Genomic DNA, 17,862 nt, shown 5'->3' on the forward strand with positions numbered 1-17,862 from the left:
AAGTGATGTGGAAACATCACATGACATCCCCAAATTTTGGTGGAAATTTTAAAGGCATTTATCAAATGGTTGGAGTGCAAAACAGGCTCCAAATTCAAAAGAAATCATTTTAAAAGAATAAAGCTCTGAGAAAACAAATCTGGCAATTAAATCCACTGATAAAGAATTGTTTTTATTATAGAGAGTATTCAAGTCCAACAATACTCTCTGAAGGTTTTTCCACTAGAGGCAAACATCACAAAGGGTAAATCTTGACAAAATGGAAAAGTTTTATTTCCTGGCAAAAAATTTAATAAATAAAACAAGGTCAAAAATTTTGGGAGTGTCACAACTCTCTTCTACATGCTGCAAGATGGAGGTGGCCAGAAGCGTAGTCTTCGACAGGACTAGCTATCCCCCTCTTATTCTGGCATTCTGCAGTTCAGTCCACTGTTATGGCCCTTTACACATATACCCATGCATATGTAGTGTAGCTCCTTGCTTGCGAGTACTTTGGATGAGTACTCACGGTTGCTTCTCTCCCTCTTTTCCCCCTTTCCTTTCTACCTGGTTGTCGCAACCAGATGCTGGAGTCCAGGAGCCAGACGCCACCATCGACGACGACTCCTACGACACTGGAGGTGCCTACTATGACGTGCAGCCCGCTGACGACGACCAGGAGTAGTTAGGAGGATCCCAGGCAGGAGGCCTGCGCCTCTTTCAATCTGTATCCCAGTTTGTGCTAGCCTTCTTAAGGCAAACTTGTTTAACTTATGTCTGTACTCAGATATTGTTGCTTCCGCTGACTCGTCTATGATCGAGCACTTGTATTCGAGCCCTCGAGGCCCCTGGCTTGTATTATGATGCTTGTATGACTTATTTATGTTGTAGAGTTGTGTTGTGATATCTTCCCGTGAGTCCCTGATCTTGATCGTACACATTTGCGTGCATGATTAGTGTACGGTCAAATCGGGGGAGTCACATGCTCCTAGGGGGATACATTGGTAGGAAAAGACCATCGCTCATCCCCGACCGCCACTCATAAGGATGACAATCAAAGAACACCTCATGTTTCAAATTTGGTACACAACGGTTACCATACGTGCATGCTACGGGACTTGCAAACTTCAACACAAGTATTTCTCAAATTCACAACTACTCAACTAGCACAACTTTAATATCACTATCTCCATATCTCAAAACAATCATCAAGTATCAAACTTCTCTTAGTATTCAATGAACTCATATGAAAGTTTTTATTATACCCATCTTGAATGCCTATCATATTAGGACTAGTTTCATAACCAAAGCAAATTACCATGCTGTTTAAGACTCTCAAAATAATATAAGTGAAGCTTGAGAGTTCATCTATTTCTACAAATTAAACCACCACCGTGCTTTAAAAAGATATAAGTGAAGCACTAGAGCAACAACAAACTACTCTGAAAGATATAAGTGAAGATCAATGAGTAGTTGAATAATTATGTAACTATGTGAAGACTCTCTAACATTTAAGAATTTAAGATCTTGGTATTTTATTCAAACAGCAAGCAAAACAAAAGAAATAAAATGACGCTTCAAGCAAAACACATATCATGTGGTGAATAAAAATATAGCTCCAAGTAAAGTTACCGATGAACGAAGACAAAAGAGGGGATGCCATCCAGGGCATCCCCAAACTTAGGCTCTTGGTTGTCCTTGAATATTACCTTGGGGTTCCTTGGGCATCCCCAAGCTTAGGCTCTTGTCACTCCTTATTCCATAGTCCATCGAATCTTTACCTAAAACTTAAAAACTTCACAACACAAAACTTAATAGAAAACTCGTAAGCTCCGTTAGTATAAGAAAATGAATCACCACTTAGGTACTGTTGTGAACTCATTCTTAATTCATATTGGTGTAATATCTACTGTATTCCAACTTCTCTATGGTTCATACCCTCCGATACTACTCATAGATTCATCAAAATAAGCAAACAACACAATGAAAACAGAATCTGTCAAAAACAGAACAGACTGTAGTAATATGTATCAAACGTATACTTATGGAACTCCAAAAATTCTGAAATAAATTGGTGGACCTGAGGAATTTGTCTATTAATCATCTGCAAAAATAATTAACCTAAAATCGCTCTCCAGTAAAAAATGGCAGCACATCTCGTGAGCGCTAATGTTTCTGTTTTTTACAGCATGATCATAAAGACTTCACCCAAGTCTTCCCAAAGGTTCTACTTGGCACAAACATTAATTAAAACATAAAACCACATCTAACCAGAGGCTAGATGAATTATTTATTGCTAAACAGGAGCAAAAAGTAAGGAACAAAAATAAAATTGTGTTGCCTCCCAACAAGCGCTAACGTTTAACGCCCCTAGCTAGGCATGATGATTTCAATGATGCTCACATAAAAGATAGGAATTGAAACATAAAGAGAGCATCATGAAGAATATGACTAGCAGATTTAAGTCTAACCCACTTCCTATGCATAGGGATTTTGTGAGCAAACAACTTATGGGAACAATAATCAACTAGCATAGGAAGGCAAAACAGGCATAACTTCAAAACTTCAAGCACATAGAGAGGAAACTTGATATTATTGCAATATATAGAAGCATATGATCCTCTCTCATAATAATTTTCAGTAGCATCATGAATGAATTCAACCATATAACCAGCACATAAAGCATTCTTTTCATGTTCTACTTGCATAGAAATTTTACTACTCTCCACATAAGCAAATTTATTTTCATCAACAATAGTGGGAGCAAACTCAACAAAATAACTATCATGTGAAGCATAATCCAACTGAAAATTAAAATCATGATGACAAGTTTCATGGTTATCTTTATTCTTTATAGCATACATGTCATCACAATAATGATCATAAATAGGAGGCATGCTTTCATCATAATAAATTTGCTCATCAAAACTTGGGGGACTAAACATATCATCTTCATCAAACATAGCATCCCCAAGCTTGTGGCTTTGCATATCATTACCATCATGGGTATTCAAAGAATTCATACTAATAACATTGCAATCATGCTCATTATTCACATATTTTGTGCCAAGCATTCTATGTAATTCTTCTTCTAGTACTTGAGCACAATTTTCCTTCCCATCATTTTCACGAAAGAAATTAAAAAGATGAAGCATATGAGGCAACCTTAATTCCATTTTGTTGTTGTTTTCTTGTATACAATAAACTAGTGATAAAACAAGAAACAAAAAGATTCGATTGCAAGATCTAAAGATATACCTTCAAGCACTCACCTCCCAGGCAACGGCGCCAGAAACTGCTTGATGTCTACTACGCAACCTTCTTCTTGTAGACGTTGTTGGGCCTCCAAGTGCAGAGGTTTGTAGGACAGTAGCAAATTTTCCTCAAGTGGATGACCTAAGGTTTATCAATCCGTGGGAGGCGTAGGATGAAGATGGTCTCCCTCAAGCAACCCTGCAACCAAATAACAAAGAGTCTCTTGTGTCCCCAACACACCCAATACAATGGTAAATTGCATAGGTGCACTAGTTCAGCGAATAGATGGTGATACAAGTGCAATATGGATGGTAGATATAGGTTTTTGTAATCTGAAAATATAAAAACAGCAAGGTAACTAATGATAAAAGTGAGCAAAAACGGTATTGCAATGCTAGGAAACAAGGCCTAGGGTTCATACTTTCACTAGTGCAAGTTCTCTCAACAATAATAACATAATTGGATCATATAACTATCCCTCAACATGCAACAAAGAGTCACTCCAAAGTCACTAATAGCGGAGAACAAACGAAGAGATTATGGTAGGTACGAAACCACCTCAAAGTTATCCTTTCTGATTCATCTATTCAAGAGTCCGTAGTAATATAACACGAAGCTATTCTTTCCGTTCGATCTATCATAGAGTTCGTACTAGAATAACACCTTAAGACACAAATCAACCAAAACCTAATGTCACCTAGATACTCCATTGTCACCACAAGTATACATGGGTATGATTATACGATATGCATCACACAATCTCAGATTCATCTATTCAAACCAACACAAAGTACTTCAAAGAGTGCCCCAAAGTTTCTACCGGAGAGTCAAGACAAAAACGTGTGCCAACCCCTATGCTTAGATTCCCAAGGTCACGGAACCCACAAATTGATCACCAAAACATACATCAAGTGAATCAATAGAATACCCCATTGTCACCACGGGTATCCCACGCAAGACATACATCAAGTGTTCTCAAATCCTTAAATACTCAATCTGATAAGATAACTTTGAAGGGAAAACTCAATCCATTACAAGAGAGTAGAGGGGGAGAAACATCATAAGATCCAACTATAATAGCAAAGCTCGCGATACATCAAGATCGTGCCAAATCAAGAACGCGCGAGAGAGAGAGAGAGAGAGATCAAACACATAGCTAATGGTACATACCCTCAGCCCCAAGGGTGAACTACTCCCTCCTCGTCATGGAGAGCGCCGGGATGATGAAGATGGCCACCGGTGAGGGATCCCCCCTTCGGCAGGGTCCCGGAACAGGGTCCCGATTGGTTTTTGGTGGCTACAGAGGCTTGCGGCGGCGGAACTCCCGATCTAGGTTATGTTCTGGGGGTTTCTGTATATATAAGAGGTTTTGGCGTCGGGAACAAGTCAGGGGGGTCTCCGAGGCGGCCACGAGGTAGGGGCGCGCCCAGGGGGTAGGGCGCACCCCCCACCCTCGTGGGTGCCTCGGGACTCTTCTGGCCCATCTCCGATACTCCGTGGGCTTCTTCTGGTCCAAAAATAATCTCCTTCAAGTTTCAGGTCAATTAGACTCCGTTTGGTTTTCCTTTTCTGTGATACTCAAAAACAAGGAAAAAACATAAACTGGCACTGGCACTGGGCTCTGGGTTAATAGGTTAGTCCCAAAAATCATATAAAATAGCATATAAATGCATATAAAACATCCTAGATGGATAATATAATAGCATGGAACAATAAATATTATAGATACGTTGGAGACGTATTAGCAGGCCACATGTGCCCCTCTAAGGTGGGCACCTACACACTATGGGGCCCACTATCGGTTGGGTCTTGGCCCTCTGGTCCTCTCCCGGCACGAAATTCTAGAACCAATGTTTGTTTATCTTTTCTCGGACTTATTATGTGGTATTTTCCTAAAATTCCAAAAACACCTAAAACATGATATGTCACTGTGCACTGCATTAATATATTAGTCCAATTAAAAGTATTCCAAAACTGTAGGTAACTAATATTAATGTAGCATAAATCATACAAAAATTGCATATATGTTGGAGACATATCAACCTCCCCAAGCGGTGAGCATGACCCCTCTAGTAACAGAAAATGAAATAGCATTGTATTGTGTTGTTGCCACTATGGACAAAAGGATGATTGCGTAGTTGTCCTTTGAATCCAGGGTGAAAATAATATATCATCTACTTCATGTCATCATATTTAATGCAATACTCTGTTTTATGACTTAATACTTTAATATGCATGCTGGATAGTGGTCTTTAGTAGAGTATTAGTTATATATACAGTTGGATAACAATATAGATGTTTGGACATGATGCTCATATGTAGTTATCCCATGTATAATCATAGTTATGAAAACTACACTTTAATCGATGTGCATTTGTAATTTGTTTACCACACCATGCTATCTTTTGGAGAGAACCCTAGTGAATCTATGGATCCCAATCTGTTATTATTCCTATTTCTTCCAACCTTGATCATTGCTTTTTTACAAATTTTTTGCTTTTACCTTTTTGTTGTAATAAATATCCCATACACACTTGCATTTAATCTTTGTATCTAGCAAGGCTAGTGAAACAGACAATCTCGCTAGTTTCGGTTGGTGCCAAGGCAGTTTTGTATTTATGTGTGCTTTGCAAACTCCTACTGGTTTAATAAACCTTAAGGTCATGCACTTTGAGGGGGGAAATGTTGCTTACTACAAACCTTCCACTTGGGGCGGGGGGGGGGGGGGGGGCTTCCTAGTTGAGAGGTAACACAAACCATCACTTTCCACCTCGTCTGAGCTCTCCACGAGAGCCCATAAATTCCCCCAGACACAGCCAGAGCGGCCCTCTGGAGCCTCATGGAGTGCCAACTACGCCAACTCAAGGAAGTGACAGTTGGGTGGATCTTTATACCTCTTGTTGCTAGAACCGGCCCATATTCGTGGCCGCCCCATGGCCTTGCCCAAGTTGCTAAAGAGAGTGTTTCCAACATTCATTTCTGCTGAGTGGATCTTTATACCTCTTGTTGTGAAGGTGTAATAACCTCAAAGGGAATAATGGGTTGCATAAAGTTGTCGACCTCAAAATGTGAGAACATAGCATCATTGAATGCACACACCTGCGCGAGGCAAGTTTTTTAGCCATTGCATCTTTTCTAGGCTACTAAAAAATAATACAGAGAGATGAAAGAAAAAATAGGGAAAACATAAAAGAAATCCAAAACACTAGTGGCTTCATAGTAAGCTACAGCGACCACATGACAAGAATGGCGTCAGTAGACCTATACCCCGTACAATATAGCCTTCACTTTATTGACCTCACCGCCGCCAAAGACACACAAACCTAACGTAGAAGGTACCTAAAGTGCACACTAAACATTTTTGCGGGGTTCCCTCTACCTCAAAATATTATATCAGCTGCCAAAGGCAAGGGATCAACAAAGATGTCCACGAAGAAAAACTTGGATTGACGGCTGTCTCAAAGAAGGGATACCAAGGGTGTAAACCACATATTAACATAGCTGTTAGTAAAGTGTCTTTCCATGTCAACAACACAAGGGAAGCAAAGCTGTATAGAGAGGCACAAGTGGGTTGTGGATACTCGAGCTGTAAATCATGAAGGACGGCACTAACATATGTGATGTCACCATGCCTGAGACCAAGGCCAGAGCGAGGTGGCGATTGGTGGTGCCAACCGGGTTGTGCATAGAGGGAGGCGACCGGGTCAAGATCGTTACCTAGGGGTTGTTCAGATTGATGCCTTGAGATGTCAAGCCAAAATGTTGGTGTCGACCCAACCTTGGGTACTCATTTGGATGGACACTGATTATTTTGGTCTGCCCAAGCCTCCATAGCACTGTAGTTCAATTTTGTGCCAACTGTTTGAAGAGGTGTGGGTGACGAAATCGTCCGCCATTTATTTGGCATGCCCAACATCGACACAATCCAAGCAGCCCCCTAGAGGATAGAACACAAGGTGGCAACGACCTCAGTGATATAGATCGCTCACTAAGAGCTTTAAGATGGCGATCACGAACTATGGCGATCTCCTGAGCTGACCCACTCAGCGGCCTTTTGAAGAAAATCAAAGCGAACATAACGCACCGGCTTTCGGAACTTTCTAGAAGAACATTCCTGAACCATTTTATTTTTCCTAGTTCTGGATTTCCTGGTTTTCTTTTTGGTTAGTTTTTCACTTTTTTTCTTTTCTTTTTCTATGTTCGTTTTTGTTTTTTCCATCAATTTCAATAATGTTCAAAATATTTAAAAAAATCAAATTTCGAAAAAAATCATGTTATCAATTTTTTTTGTTCTTTTTCAAAAAATGATTGAAATTTCAAAATTGTTCGCAATTTTGAAAAAAAATCAAAATTTTAAAATGTGTTCAAATTTCAATCAATTGCTCATAGATTTTAAAAATTGTTCACATTTTTCAAATAATTCTGGAATTTCAATCATTGTTCGGGATCAAAAAAAATTGTTCTTGAATTCATGAATAATTTTTTAATTCACGAATAATTATGAATGAATTCGCGAATATTTTTTAATTCGTAAAAAATTATTATTCATGAACATTTTAATAAATTATTTTTCTGAAATTTGTGAACATTTTTAAATTCTCTGTGAACATTTTTCTAAATTTGTGAACATCTTTTGAAATCGTGATGATTTTCTAAAATTCATGAATAATATATAAATTCTTGAACATTTTTCAAATTCATGATCATTTTTAAAATTTATGAGCAAAAATTGTGAACATTATTTCTTATTCATGAAGCTTTGTTTAGTTCTTGATTTTTGTTGGCATTTGCAAAACAATTTTCTGAAATTTATGCAAGTTTTTTTGTATTCATGAATTTTGTTAGGTTTATTTATACGGTGGGAAAAAATGAAATAAAAAACACATATCCATGTTGCGCTACGCTACAGAGCGGTCAGAGCTAATGGGTCGACCCACCCCATTGCAGCAACCTGAGCGATCAATGGCGACGTGAGCGGCGCGGGGCGCACGTATTGCTTGAAGCCATACATAGCAGTCGCCGGAGAGAGTTTTTTAGGGGAATCCCTGGAGAGAGAGATGGATATATGTTTTAGGGATGGGAGATGGATATGTTTTTAGGAATTTGCCGAATCTATATTGATACCAGAGAAATATTTAGAGGTATACAAACAGGGTCATGAGGTGAAATAACCCACAGATGGCAACCTGGATCAGGCAAGTGTGAAATTTGGCAAGGTTATGAGCTTCATGATTTGGTGCTCGGCCTTCAAAGACAAAGCTACAAATCTCGAATATATGAGAGATGGGATTGCTTTGGGCTTTTGGACATGGCCCGCCAGATATATTTGTGGCGGGCTGAAAAAAGAGCTTGCCTAAGATGTGTATTGGTATCACTAGCGGGCCGAAACACCTATAATTTGTAGGATAGACTAAAAAACTATAATTTGTAGCTTGCCGCTGAGAGTTACCTATCTTAGACGGTTCGCATAAAAAGTCTTCCAATAAATAAAAAGCACCACAAATATTTTCACATTAAAGACAATTGATCCACTGAGACCCATGTGTGTGGTTCTCTATTAACAATTTAAGAGGGTTTTGTATCTCGGGGGCTCTTTACAAGCACCAAAGATGTGCTGTATGTGATGGTTTATTCAACATTAGTGATACTATAATACTCCCTTCTCTCCTTTTTGTTCCACATATAAGATTTGTCTAAAGACAAGCTTCATAAAGTTTGACCAACTTTATAGAAAAAGTATCAACATTCATAATATGAAATCAATATCATTAGTTGCGTCATGAATTTAATTTTCTTATTGTATAGCTTTAGTATTGTAGATGTTGATATATTTTCATATAAATATGGTCAAATTTTACGAAGTTTGACTTCAGACAAGTCTTATATGCGGAGTAAAAATGACCGGGGGGAGTAATGTTTATTGTCTTGTTCCCTAGAGACCGATTTAAGAATGTCAATTAATTGGAGAAAATAACAAATGATTTCACGACCAAGTTCCGAAACATGTTATAGCATTTATTTTCTTACAATAATTACACACATAACGTTCTATATTGCCCACGTGCATCAAAGGAATGCATCACGTGCATACACACAATATGTTTGTATGCATGAAAGTCTATGAAACTGTCTACAGAAAGTGTATGGCGTAGGCTACGTTCACATCGATGCCACAGAGTAGCACTACATAGTCGATGTCCTTTTTTAGTAAGCTTATTACTTACTCGACACTCCTGCTAATTTTTTTAACACGATACTCCTAGATGGATGTCTTTTTTTAGTAAATACGAGTAGAAATCATTAAACCCGGCTGGCCAGGTGAGGCTGTGGGCCGTGGCCTCATCGGGACTGCTCTCCGGACGGCCCGTTGATCACGTCCGCCAGGAACCGCGGGTCGCAGCTGACCGACCTCGCGAGCGCCACCGCCCTGGACGCCGCCGTGCGCAGGTGGCGGTCCTGGCACGACGTCGACGTCGTCGTCTTTCTCCGGTCGAAGCTCTTGCGTGCGATGCCCCGCATGGATCCGGCGAGCGACAGCGTCGGGTTCAACCTCGTGACGTTGAAGTCCCGGCACTCGGCCTCGTGGGACACCAGCGCCGCCTCCACGCCGCCGGACGGGTCCCGCTCCATCCGCTCCTTCACGGCCTCCCCGCATAGCCCGCACAGCCAGTCGCCGCAGAAGGCCGCGCGGACCCCGCCGACGTACGCCGCCGTGCATTCCTCGGCCACGGCGCAGCACGCGCACCGCACCGTCTCCACCTCCGACACGTCGGCGCCGTCGTCAGGGCATGGGTTGCTGCTGCTGCTGCTTGCGACGACAAGCTTCTCCATGTTGCTCGCCATTTCCGAGTAGGCTCGCCGGAGCTCTTGCTCCTCCTTCTGAAACACGGATGAGAATTGAGTCGACATACGTACACACATGAGTATGTAAATTGCTTAATTAATAATGATTCATTTGGGTAGAGAATTTGATGTGCAATTACCTTGGGAGGAAGCCTGCTTGCAGTAACAGATTGCGGTGCTGTCGATTTGCTTTGGATCGTCGCCATGTCCTGCTGCACCTCAAGTAGTCCCAAGTTCTGCCGTTCGTAATGTAATTAAGTACGTCGAAGGGAATATGATGCCGCGTGATGATCAAATCTTCTATTTATAGGCGGATCGAGAGAGTGACTGATGATGATTGGTAGTTTTCTGCTCAAAGTGTGAACCGTTTAACTGCTAAAGTTAAAAAGGAAGTGCAACTTGAACCGCTTTTCTCTCCAACTAGCTTACGAAAAGGTGCAGCCATTGGTGATAGTCTGATGGATATGTACTCTTAAATGCAGAACAGTGCATCATCTTAAATTGAGTTGAGGATAGGAGGAGCTATGTTCAAATTAACTAGGTTTTTTGTAGGGAATTCAAATTTAATAGGTGGTGGCCTCGAACTTGGCTGTTTAGCCCACCAGCTTGTGGTGTTTCTTCTTTGACATAGTATAATCGAAGTCGATCACGTACATAAGCATACACTCACCCATGAACGCAGTCGCCACACACGTCTCCCTTCACTAAACGCATATTGCCAGAAGGCCTGGAATAAATCCAGAAAATCCAAGCATCAATGTCAAGTCTGTGACTTGAATTCTGGTGGGCAGAAGATACCACTCTTGTTTTAACCATCCAGCCACAAATTGGTTCGCACCAACTTGTGGTGTTAACCAATAAGATTGTAGGCCTTTTTCATAACAGTGCGTCATCTTATTTGTGAAAGAGAAACTTATGGCGTGAGATTGTGATATCATATAGCAAGTGTTTATGCAATGTAAGGTCGAGAAGGATGCAAAGGGAAACATTGTGTGACTTTTCCCCCTACGTGACCGTGGCACCTAGCGCACTTGTCGCCTCCAGGCTTCGTCGACTAGCCCATGGATTTGCCTCACCTCTGCCTGCCGGTCAGGTGGCCAGTGGCAGAGACGGGGACCTCGATGCCTCGGCCCTGGCTAATAATTTAGGTTTAGGATTTTTTTTCTCACGGGGACAACGCTCGGGCGGATGGCGACACTGCATCTTCGAGCTAGACTTCCGGGCTCCAATCCTCCTCGAGTCCATCCGTTGCGACGTGGCCGATGGAGTTTCGGTGGATATTCATGGCATCTCCTTTGGGCGACGAGGTTAGGGTTCTCTTCATGCATACGAAACGACAAGATTTGTTGTAAGACGCTTCAGATCAACTCAAGGGTTGCAGCTTTACGGCGTTGGTCCTTAGGGGCACCTGTATGAAGACTTTCTGGCTGTCATCGACAAGGTCAGGCCGGCTCCAATAGGGGGGCAGCAGCGCGTCGACAGCTTGTTCTAGCGGCGATAGTGGTCGTTCCGTAGTCCAAGATCTTAAGCATATATATTTCTTTTGACTGGGAAATAACTTTTCATTGCTCAAATAGCAGTAAATCGTTTACAAGCTTATGCTGAATAAACATAGATGGTTCGCCTGACCAGATTGAATGATCAACAACATGCCTAGCTAAAAAATCTGCAACCTCGTTAGCCTCCCGAGGGCAGTAAGCATAAGGGCATGTACAATGAAGGCTATACCATAGTGCTGCCCCATGATCCACGTACTTAGAATTGTACGAAGCACTTGCTAAAATTTTCATTCGCCCAATGCATCCATTGCCTCACCGGGCCCACACTTTTCCTCAACCCATTTTTTCTTCAATCTCCCGTACGCACCCATCTTCTTGCTTTCTCCTACCTTTTGTGCTTTTGCCAGGGAAAAACCCGCTTCCCCTGCAAGATCCCACTTTACTTTTAGAGCAGCAAGTTGAGCTGATTCGGCGCATCAAAGCTGACGTAGAGGGCTGGGGCAGCCGTCCAGGCTGGAGCATCGCCCTAAGTTACCTCGGCTATCTCCTTGGCGAGCACCACACAATCAGCAAATATTGGTGCTGCCGCTGAGTAAGCATCTCCTCCGTTCTACATAGTTTGTATCACAACCTTTTTTTAGGGAAAGTCTATTGGCACTTTATTGCAAAACTGAAAGGTTTACATCCTTAGAGCATCTCTAGCAGACCCCGCAAAAAGCCGACCCGCAAAACGCGTTTGCAGTTCGCGGAAAAACGGCTTTGCGGGCCGGTGCGGACGGCCGCAGAGGCAGACCCCGCAAAACGGACCCGTATAGAAGGATATTCATGGAATATGCTCCTTTACGGGTCGGCTTTGCGGGGTCTGGTCTGGCCCCACTCCCGCCGGCCCGCAAATCCTAAATTTGCACCTCAATTTGACACAAGATAATGCATTTCTTTGCTTTTTCAACAACATTGGATACATAGGACATCACCAAATCTTTACTAGATTAGTAAGACCAATGAAAACAAGAACCACAATTATGCATTTTAGAAGATTTCCAACTCCCACTAGTTGGACCAATATCTTCTTCATGCATTCATTGTTGATCTGTGGATTCTTGATTTTGCATTATTCATCTTCTTCTTTGGTTCTAAAAAAGTAGACATTGCTTCCCCTCTAGTTGCACATGCAGCCGCTTCATTGCCTTCGATTCTACTAAGGAGTGCACGAACATCTATTAAGTTTCTTTCTATCAATAAATCAATGTATTCGCCTTCCCAAAACCAAAATGAGCATCCATCTTCCTACACACATGATGATGTTTGAAATGAGCTATCGCAATTGAACCAAAGAATGCGGTGCCAAAGCCAAATGAAAACAACACGTACCCCGTCGTTTTCGCATTTGAATAACACCCATCCGGGGTGCTTCGGCGTGTCCGAAGTTAGCCGCGGCACTGTCCGCGTGCAGTCGTCGCACTGTATGAGCGGCATCGGCGAGCCACAGAGGCTCTGCGCGAGCGCCGAGCCCGGCGGACGGCCGGCCGAATCCATGCCGGCAAACCGGCGGCGGCGGCGACAGGACGAACATGTACATGCATGCAGCGATGGGACTTTGTCGGGGCCGCGCGAGGTGCTCCCCGACCATTCCATCGCTTGGCGCAGCCACCGGCGGCCGGAAAAGCCAAATCCAGCCGCCCGCGACGAAGGACCGCAGATCTGCAACTTTCCGGCCCGCCGACGCAGGAGGGGGCGGAGGGCAACCTCGTGCCTTTGGCGGCCTTTCGGCGGGATCCCGCCGGCTACTTTCGCCGGAATCATGGGCGGCGGCGGGGCGAGGGGAGGTGGTAGGTGGGGAAAAGCGCGGGCTGAAATGTCCTCCCCACCAACTGTCCGCTATATGCAGGGCACCGACGGGCGCGGGGGGGGGGGGGGGGGCGCGTATTCGCGGGTTGGGGTCAAGATTTTGCCGCGCCCCTCAAAAAAATTTGCGGGGTCTGTTCAGGCGGGATTTTCCGCGTCGACCGGCATTTTGGTGGTTATTTTGCGGGTCGGGGCTTTTTGCGGGGTCTGCTAGAGACGCTCTTAGTTACATGCGGGAGAAGAAAGCCTGGAGGCTCATCCTCCCAGGAGAACTGGAATTGCATATTGTACGCATGTCTACCTGCCCAGGAGGCTGAAACTGCACGTTAACACAACTTGGTCCTCAGCATATTTTTTGTTACGTTTAGAGTGCTTTATTTATGTCTCGGTAAACCTCTATTATGTATCTGAGTCCTTTAAATAAAAGAGGAACTTGAAAAATACCAGCATGGCACTGTCTAGCATAGGCCCAACTAGGAGCCGCAAAGCAGGCCTAGATCCTAGGAAAACGAATGCTTCTAGGCTTGGAACATGCATGCATCCCATGCAAACGATAGCGCCGTGTGCAGTTTATGGGTTCGATCAGTGGCTAGTATCATAAGCAATCATGCATCATGCAAATTGCAAAAAAGGTGTAGAAAGAGAGATCCAGTGAAGGCGATGTCATGGATTACGAAATGGATGTGAGCGACACCTTTTTGTATTTAGTTCACAAATACCTATATCCTAGGGGGCGGTAAGGTCCTAGCATGCACAAAATTTGTGGGCATCAGACCATACACGATGCATGACAGATCTTGTATGTCTTTACAACATGGAGTACTAAGCTTCCTAGAAAGGGAGCCCTCTTATGCATCGTGGTTGGGTACCACATGGCGTCCAGTTGTCAGCTCTTGACCTGGGTCCACCTGCAGTGACACGCGGCATGCATGTAGTTTTGTGTGGATCATGTGCGTGTGTGATTGTGTTATGTGCACGGTTGAGATTGACGCGGGAGAGGTAATTAGACTTGTGGTCGGCTCTTTCTTTTGCTTGTTATTGTATTGGTTGTTGCATTCATTGTCGTCTAGGGTTGGGCCATGAGATATTGTGGGCCTTAGTTGTCCTGGTGGTGTTTAGGCAGCCCGATGTACAGTCGTTGGTACGAATGATAATGGTTCTGTTTGTCTGAAAGTGTGCATCCATGCCGTATTTGCTCATCATGTGGGATAGGCTACCTTTTGGGGGGCCAATGTTGGTGATAGTCGTTGTATGTAGGTGTAAATCGGTGCTAGGTTTGTTTGTTTTGCATTGGAATTCGAAAAAGAGGTTTCTAAATTTAAGTGCCTAGCATAGTAAAGGATGTAGCCATCATAAGAAAAAAATCAAGCTCGGGACAGCTAAAAGCCTACAAAGACACAAACAAGCCATCACACAATGTCTAGGAAACATCGACAATATAATCACTTAAAAGAAGAACAAAGTGAATCCCACAACTAAAGGCGAGGCGACAAGGCATGCAGCCGCTTCTTGTCTAATTTAACTTGATCCACTGTACAAACCATGGAGAGCTCCAAGTACACCATGTGTAGGTTCACGCTCTCCGGCTGGCGAAAACTCAACTCTACACCTACTTGGACGTACAAGAACCATCGTGATCATTGATTCCATCAAGATTCGTGCCAGTGCGGGATAGTTTGCAACATATTTCAATGAGATTCCATGTATGAAACATGAATATTTGAAGTAATAATATAAGAGCTAGAACTGAAAATACATATGACTTATTGTGTTTGATTATTGAATAGTTGTATAATATTTATTAAATATAAATATCACAATAGAATGGAAATTTCCATGCATATTTGCAGTTGTGGTGAGTCTTTTCCAATGCATGTTGCATGATGTGCATGCTTGCATGTTTAGAGAAATAGGTTAGTGGGGATGGGCCTTTTTCCATGTATGTTGTGTGATGAGGTGGCATACTTGCATGTTGAGAGAAATAAATTAATGGGGGCTAGCTATTTAGATATAGAAGATAACCCTTGAATGCATATCTCGGATTTCCCTTCAAGGCCCTCGCGTTTTAAAAAATACACCTAAAACATTAGCTTCTATATATGGCAGATTGAAGCCATTCTTCACCTCTTAAAACGTGAGCCCCCCCCCCCCCCCCCCCCCCCCCCCCCCCCCCCCCGCGGGCGGAAGACATGCGGGTACTTGGTTGCGCTAGGTAGGTAGAAGACAAAGATGATGAGCGTTTATACAACGAATGCCACCATGAAGGCAGCATACTGCATCAAGTTTGTGATGGCGTTGAAGATGGCGATGTTGGGGTATCGGCCAAACTTCTAGTCAATGAATAAGCCGCAGATGATGCTGATGAGGTATAAGGCAGCGTGGAGGTAGTTCATAAGGTTGGTAGACGTGGGCGCTGGGAGGTGGTAAATGATATTTTGGACACCGATATGGTTTTCAAAAATATAGCTTGTACCACTTTGTAGTATATGCACGATGCTAATAAGGCTATACTAGTATTTCAAAACCAATTTATCTTATTATTTTTCAAGTATTCAACCTAAATATTCAAATTATATTATCAGCAAGATTTGACCAAAATTGTATTCAAATCGTCATTTTTTGTGAATTGTACAATGTCCAGCATGGGCACAAGTTTGGCAAGAATGGTCACCTCCTCCACCATGAGCAAGCCCGCCTGGAGCTGCACATACCGGTATTTGACAGTGTCGTCCGGGAGCAAGGTGGTGAAGATGATCGTGGCGACGGGTAAATACAATGAACCCTAAGATGGTGATGCATGTCGAGCCAATGGCATGCGACTCGATAAATTTTGAGCAATTGAGTTATTGCAGACTTCCTATTGCATCCAAATTTTTCGTGTCCAACCATAGGTTTCATAATATGCAATTTGTTTTACTTGGTTAGAAATAATAGTCTCTCTAGCGACTAAGAAATAACAAAAACAACTGTCCTTTCTTTTTTTTTAGAGATAAACTTTGGATCTATTCGTCAATGCAGCGTGTGGGATCGACCACAGTCTAAGCCATCTGAGTCCAGGTTCGTATATACATATGCATCATATCCACTCGATCGTGTTCGTTCGCACCATTTCCCTATCATCACGAGCCCTTTTTACCTGCCAACCAATCATCGCCGTCTAAGTGATCAATGAAGTGCTCAAGTTGCTCAATGAGGCCCGTCCGCTCAGAAAAGCCACAGGAATGCACGATGCGCTCGTGCGAGCTCGGGGCTACGAAGATGGCCACCCTAGCTAGTGTACTAGTACTACATACCAAGTACTATTATATGCGTAACAGAAGCTATGACAACCTCGAACCAAGTAGCCAAGAGAGGCGGCCGGTTAGCAGCAATCGTCCCCGTGATCACCTCAACTAACCATGAGAATGAGAGAACCTAGCCTAGTGGCACAAATCTTGCGTGCCCATCCAGCCTAGTGGCATGAACCTTGCATTGCATGCGCATCAGAGAGATCAGGCAGATCCTAGCCCTAGCATAATGTCTTGGCTAAGCTCGTGACAACAGTGCAAGGCCGGAGTTGAAGTCGATGCGGAGCTGCAATGCAGGTGAAGCCGAGCCCGGTGATTCGATTCGACAAAGCTATTAGATGTTACGGTCGGTGGATCGGTGCCGCGGAGCAGGTAGACAAGGAGAAGGCGGTCCGGTTTAGAAACACGATGCAGAATCTGAGGATAGAGGTCCTGATGGAGTATGAGTGAGGACATAGCTAGTACTTCATCTGATTTAGGAGCACCAAAAATGTCTTGTAATTTGGTATGGAGGTAGTAGTATAAATCAATGTTAACAATCGTAACTCCCTCATCATCAAAGGAAAATTGTTAACAATCGCAACTGTCGGCCATTTCTAACCCACATGTACTATTAAGTTATGATGGAGGCTAAAACGTGATGGGCAGTGAGAGATAAACCTTTCCTGGGCATGAGTCGAACTCAGCTGCCATCTGCCCATCACGACATCAAATCCTCTTCAGATAATCATCATGAGTGCGTCTCTGAATGTAACTGGTGGTTGGAAAGCAGAAAGGTTATTAAGTGCAAAAGCGCCAAAGTTTGCACATCCTGCTACATCTCGCGAGGTCGACCAAGATGATCATCTCGACTATCATATTCATCATTAATCTCAAAAAAAGACCATGAGCGTGATGGCCTTTTCCCAACATCATCACATCTGCAAAGCTATATTTGGTCACGGTATGTGAGCGCAACACATTGATCTCCAAAGTTTCTGCATGAAATGCACTGTTGCTGCCATCTACTCCCTCCATTCCTAAATATAAATCTTTTTAGAGATTTGAATATAGACTACATACGGATGAATATGGACGTATTTTAAGTGTAGATTCACTCATTTTGCTCCATATGTACTCCTAGTCCATATTATAGAATCTCTAAAAGGACTTGC

General features: G+C 43.0%; 1 protein-coding gene across 1 annotated transcript; it reads right to left on the reverse strand.

Annotated features, from left to right (window-relative positions):
• Positions 1-9,159: 9,159 nt before the first annotated feature.
• Positions 9,160-10,725, reverse strand: LOC109769840 (uncharacterized). Its single transcript, XM_020328548.4, has 2 exons — positions 10,218-10,725; positions 9,160-10,113 (listed from the first exon to the last, which is right to left on the reverse strand). Exons 1-2 carry the CDS (start codon positions 10,281-10,283, stop codon positions 9,574-9,576), a joined length of 606 nt encoding a protein of 201 aa, XP_020184137.1. The 5' UTR covers positions 10,284-10,725; the 3' UTR covers positions 9,160-9,573.
• Positions 10,726-17,862: the final 7,137 nt, after the last annotated feature.

This window comes from Aegilops tauschii, chromosome 3 (genome assembly GCF_002575655.3).
Source record: "Aegilops tauschii subsp. strangulata cultivar AL8/78 chromosome 3, Aet v6.0, whole genome shotgun sequence".
NCBI lineage: Eukaryota > Viridiplantae > Streptophyta > Magnoliopsida > Poales > Poaceae > Aegilops > Aegilops tauschii.

Coding starts and splice junctions, on each gene's coding strand:
- LOC109769840 (XM_020328548.4), bottom strand. CDS start 10,283: ATGGCGACGATCCAAAGCAAATCGACAGCACCGCAATCTGTTACTGCA. Junction 10,114..10,217: donor CAAGCAGGCTTCCTCCCAAG/GTAATTGCACAT, acceptor TCCGTGTTTCAG/AAGGAGGAGCAAGAGCTCCG.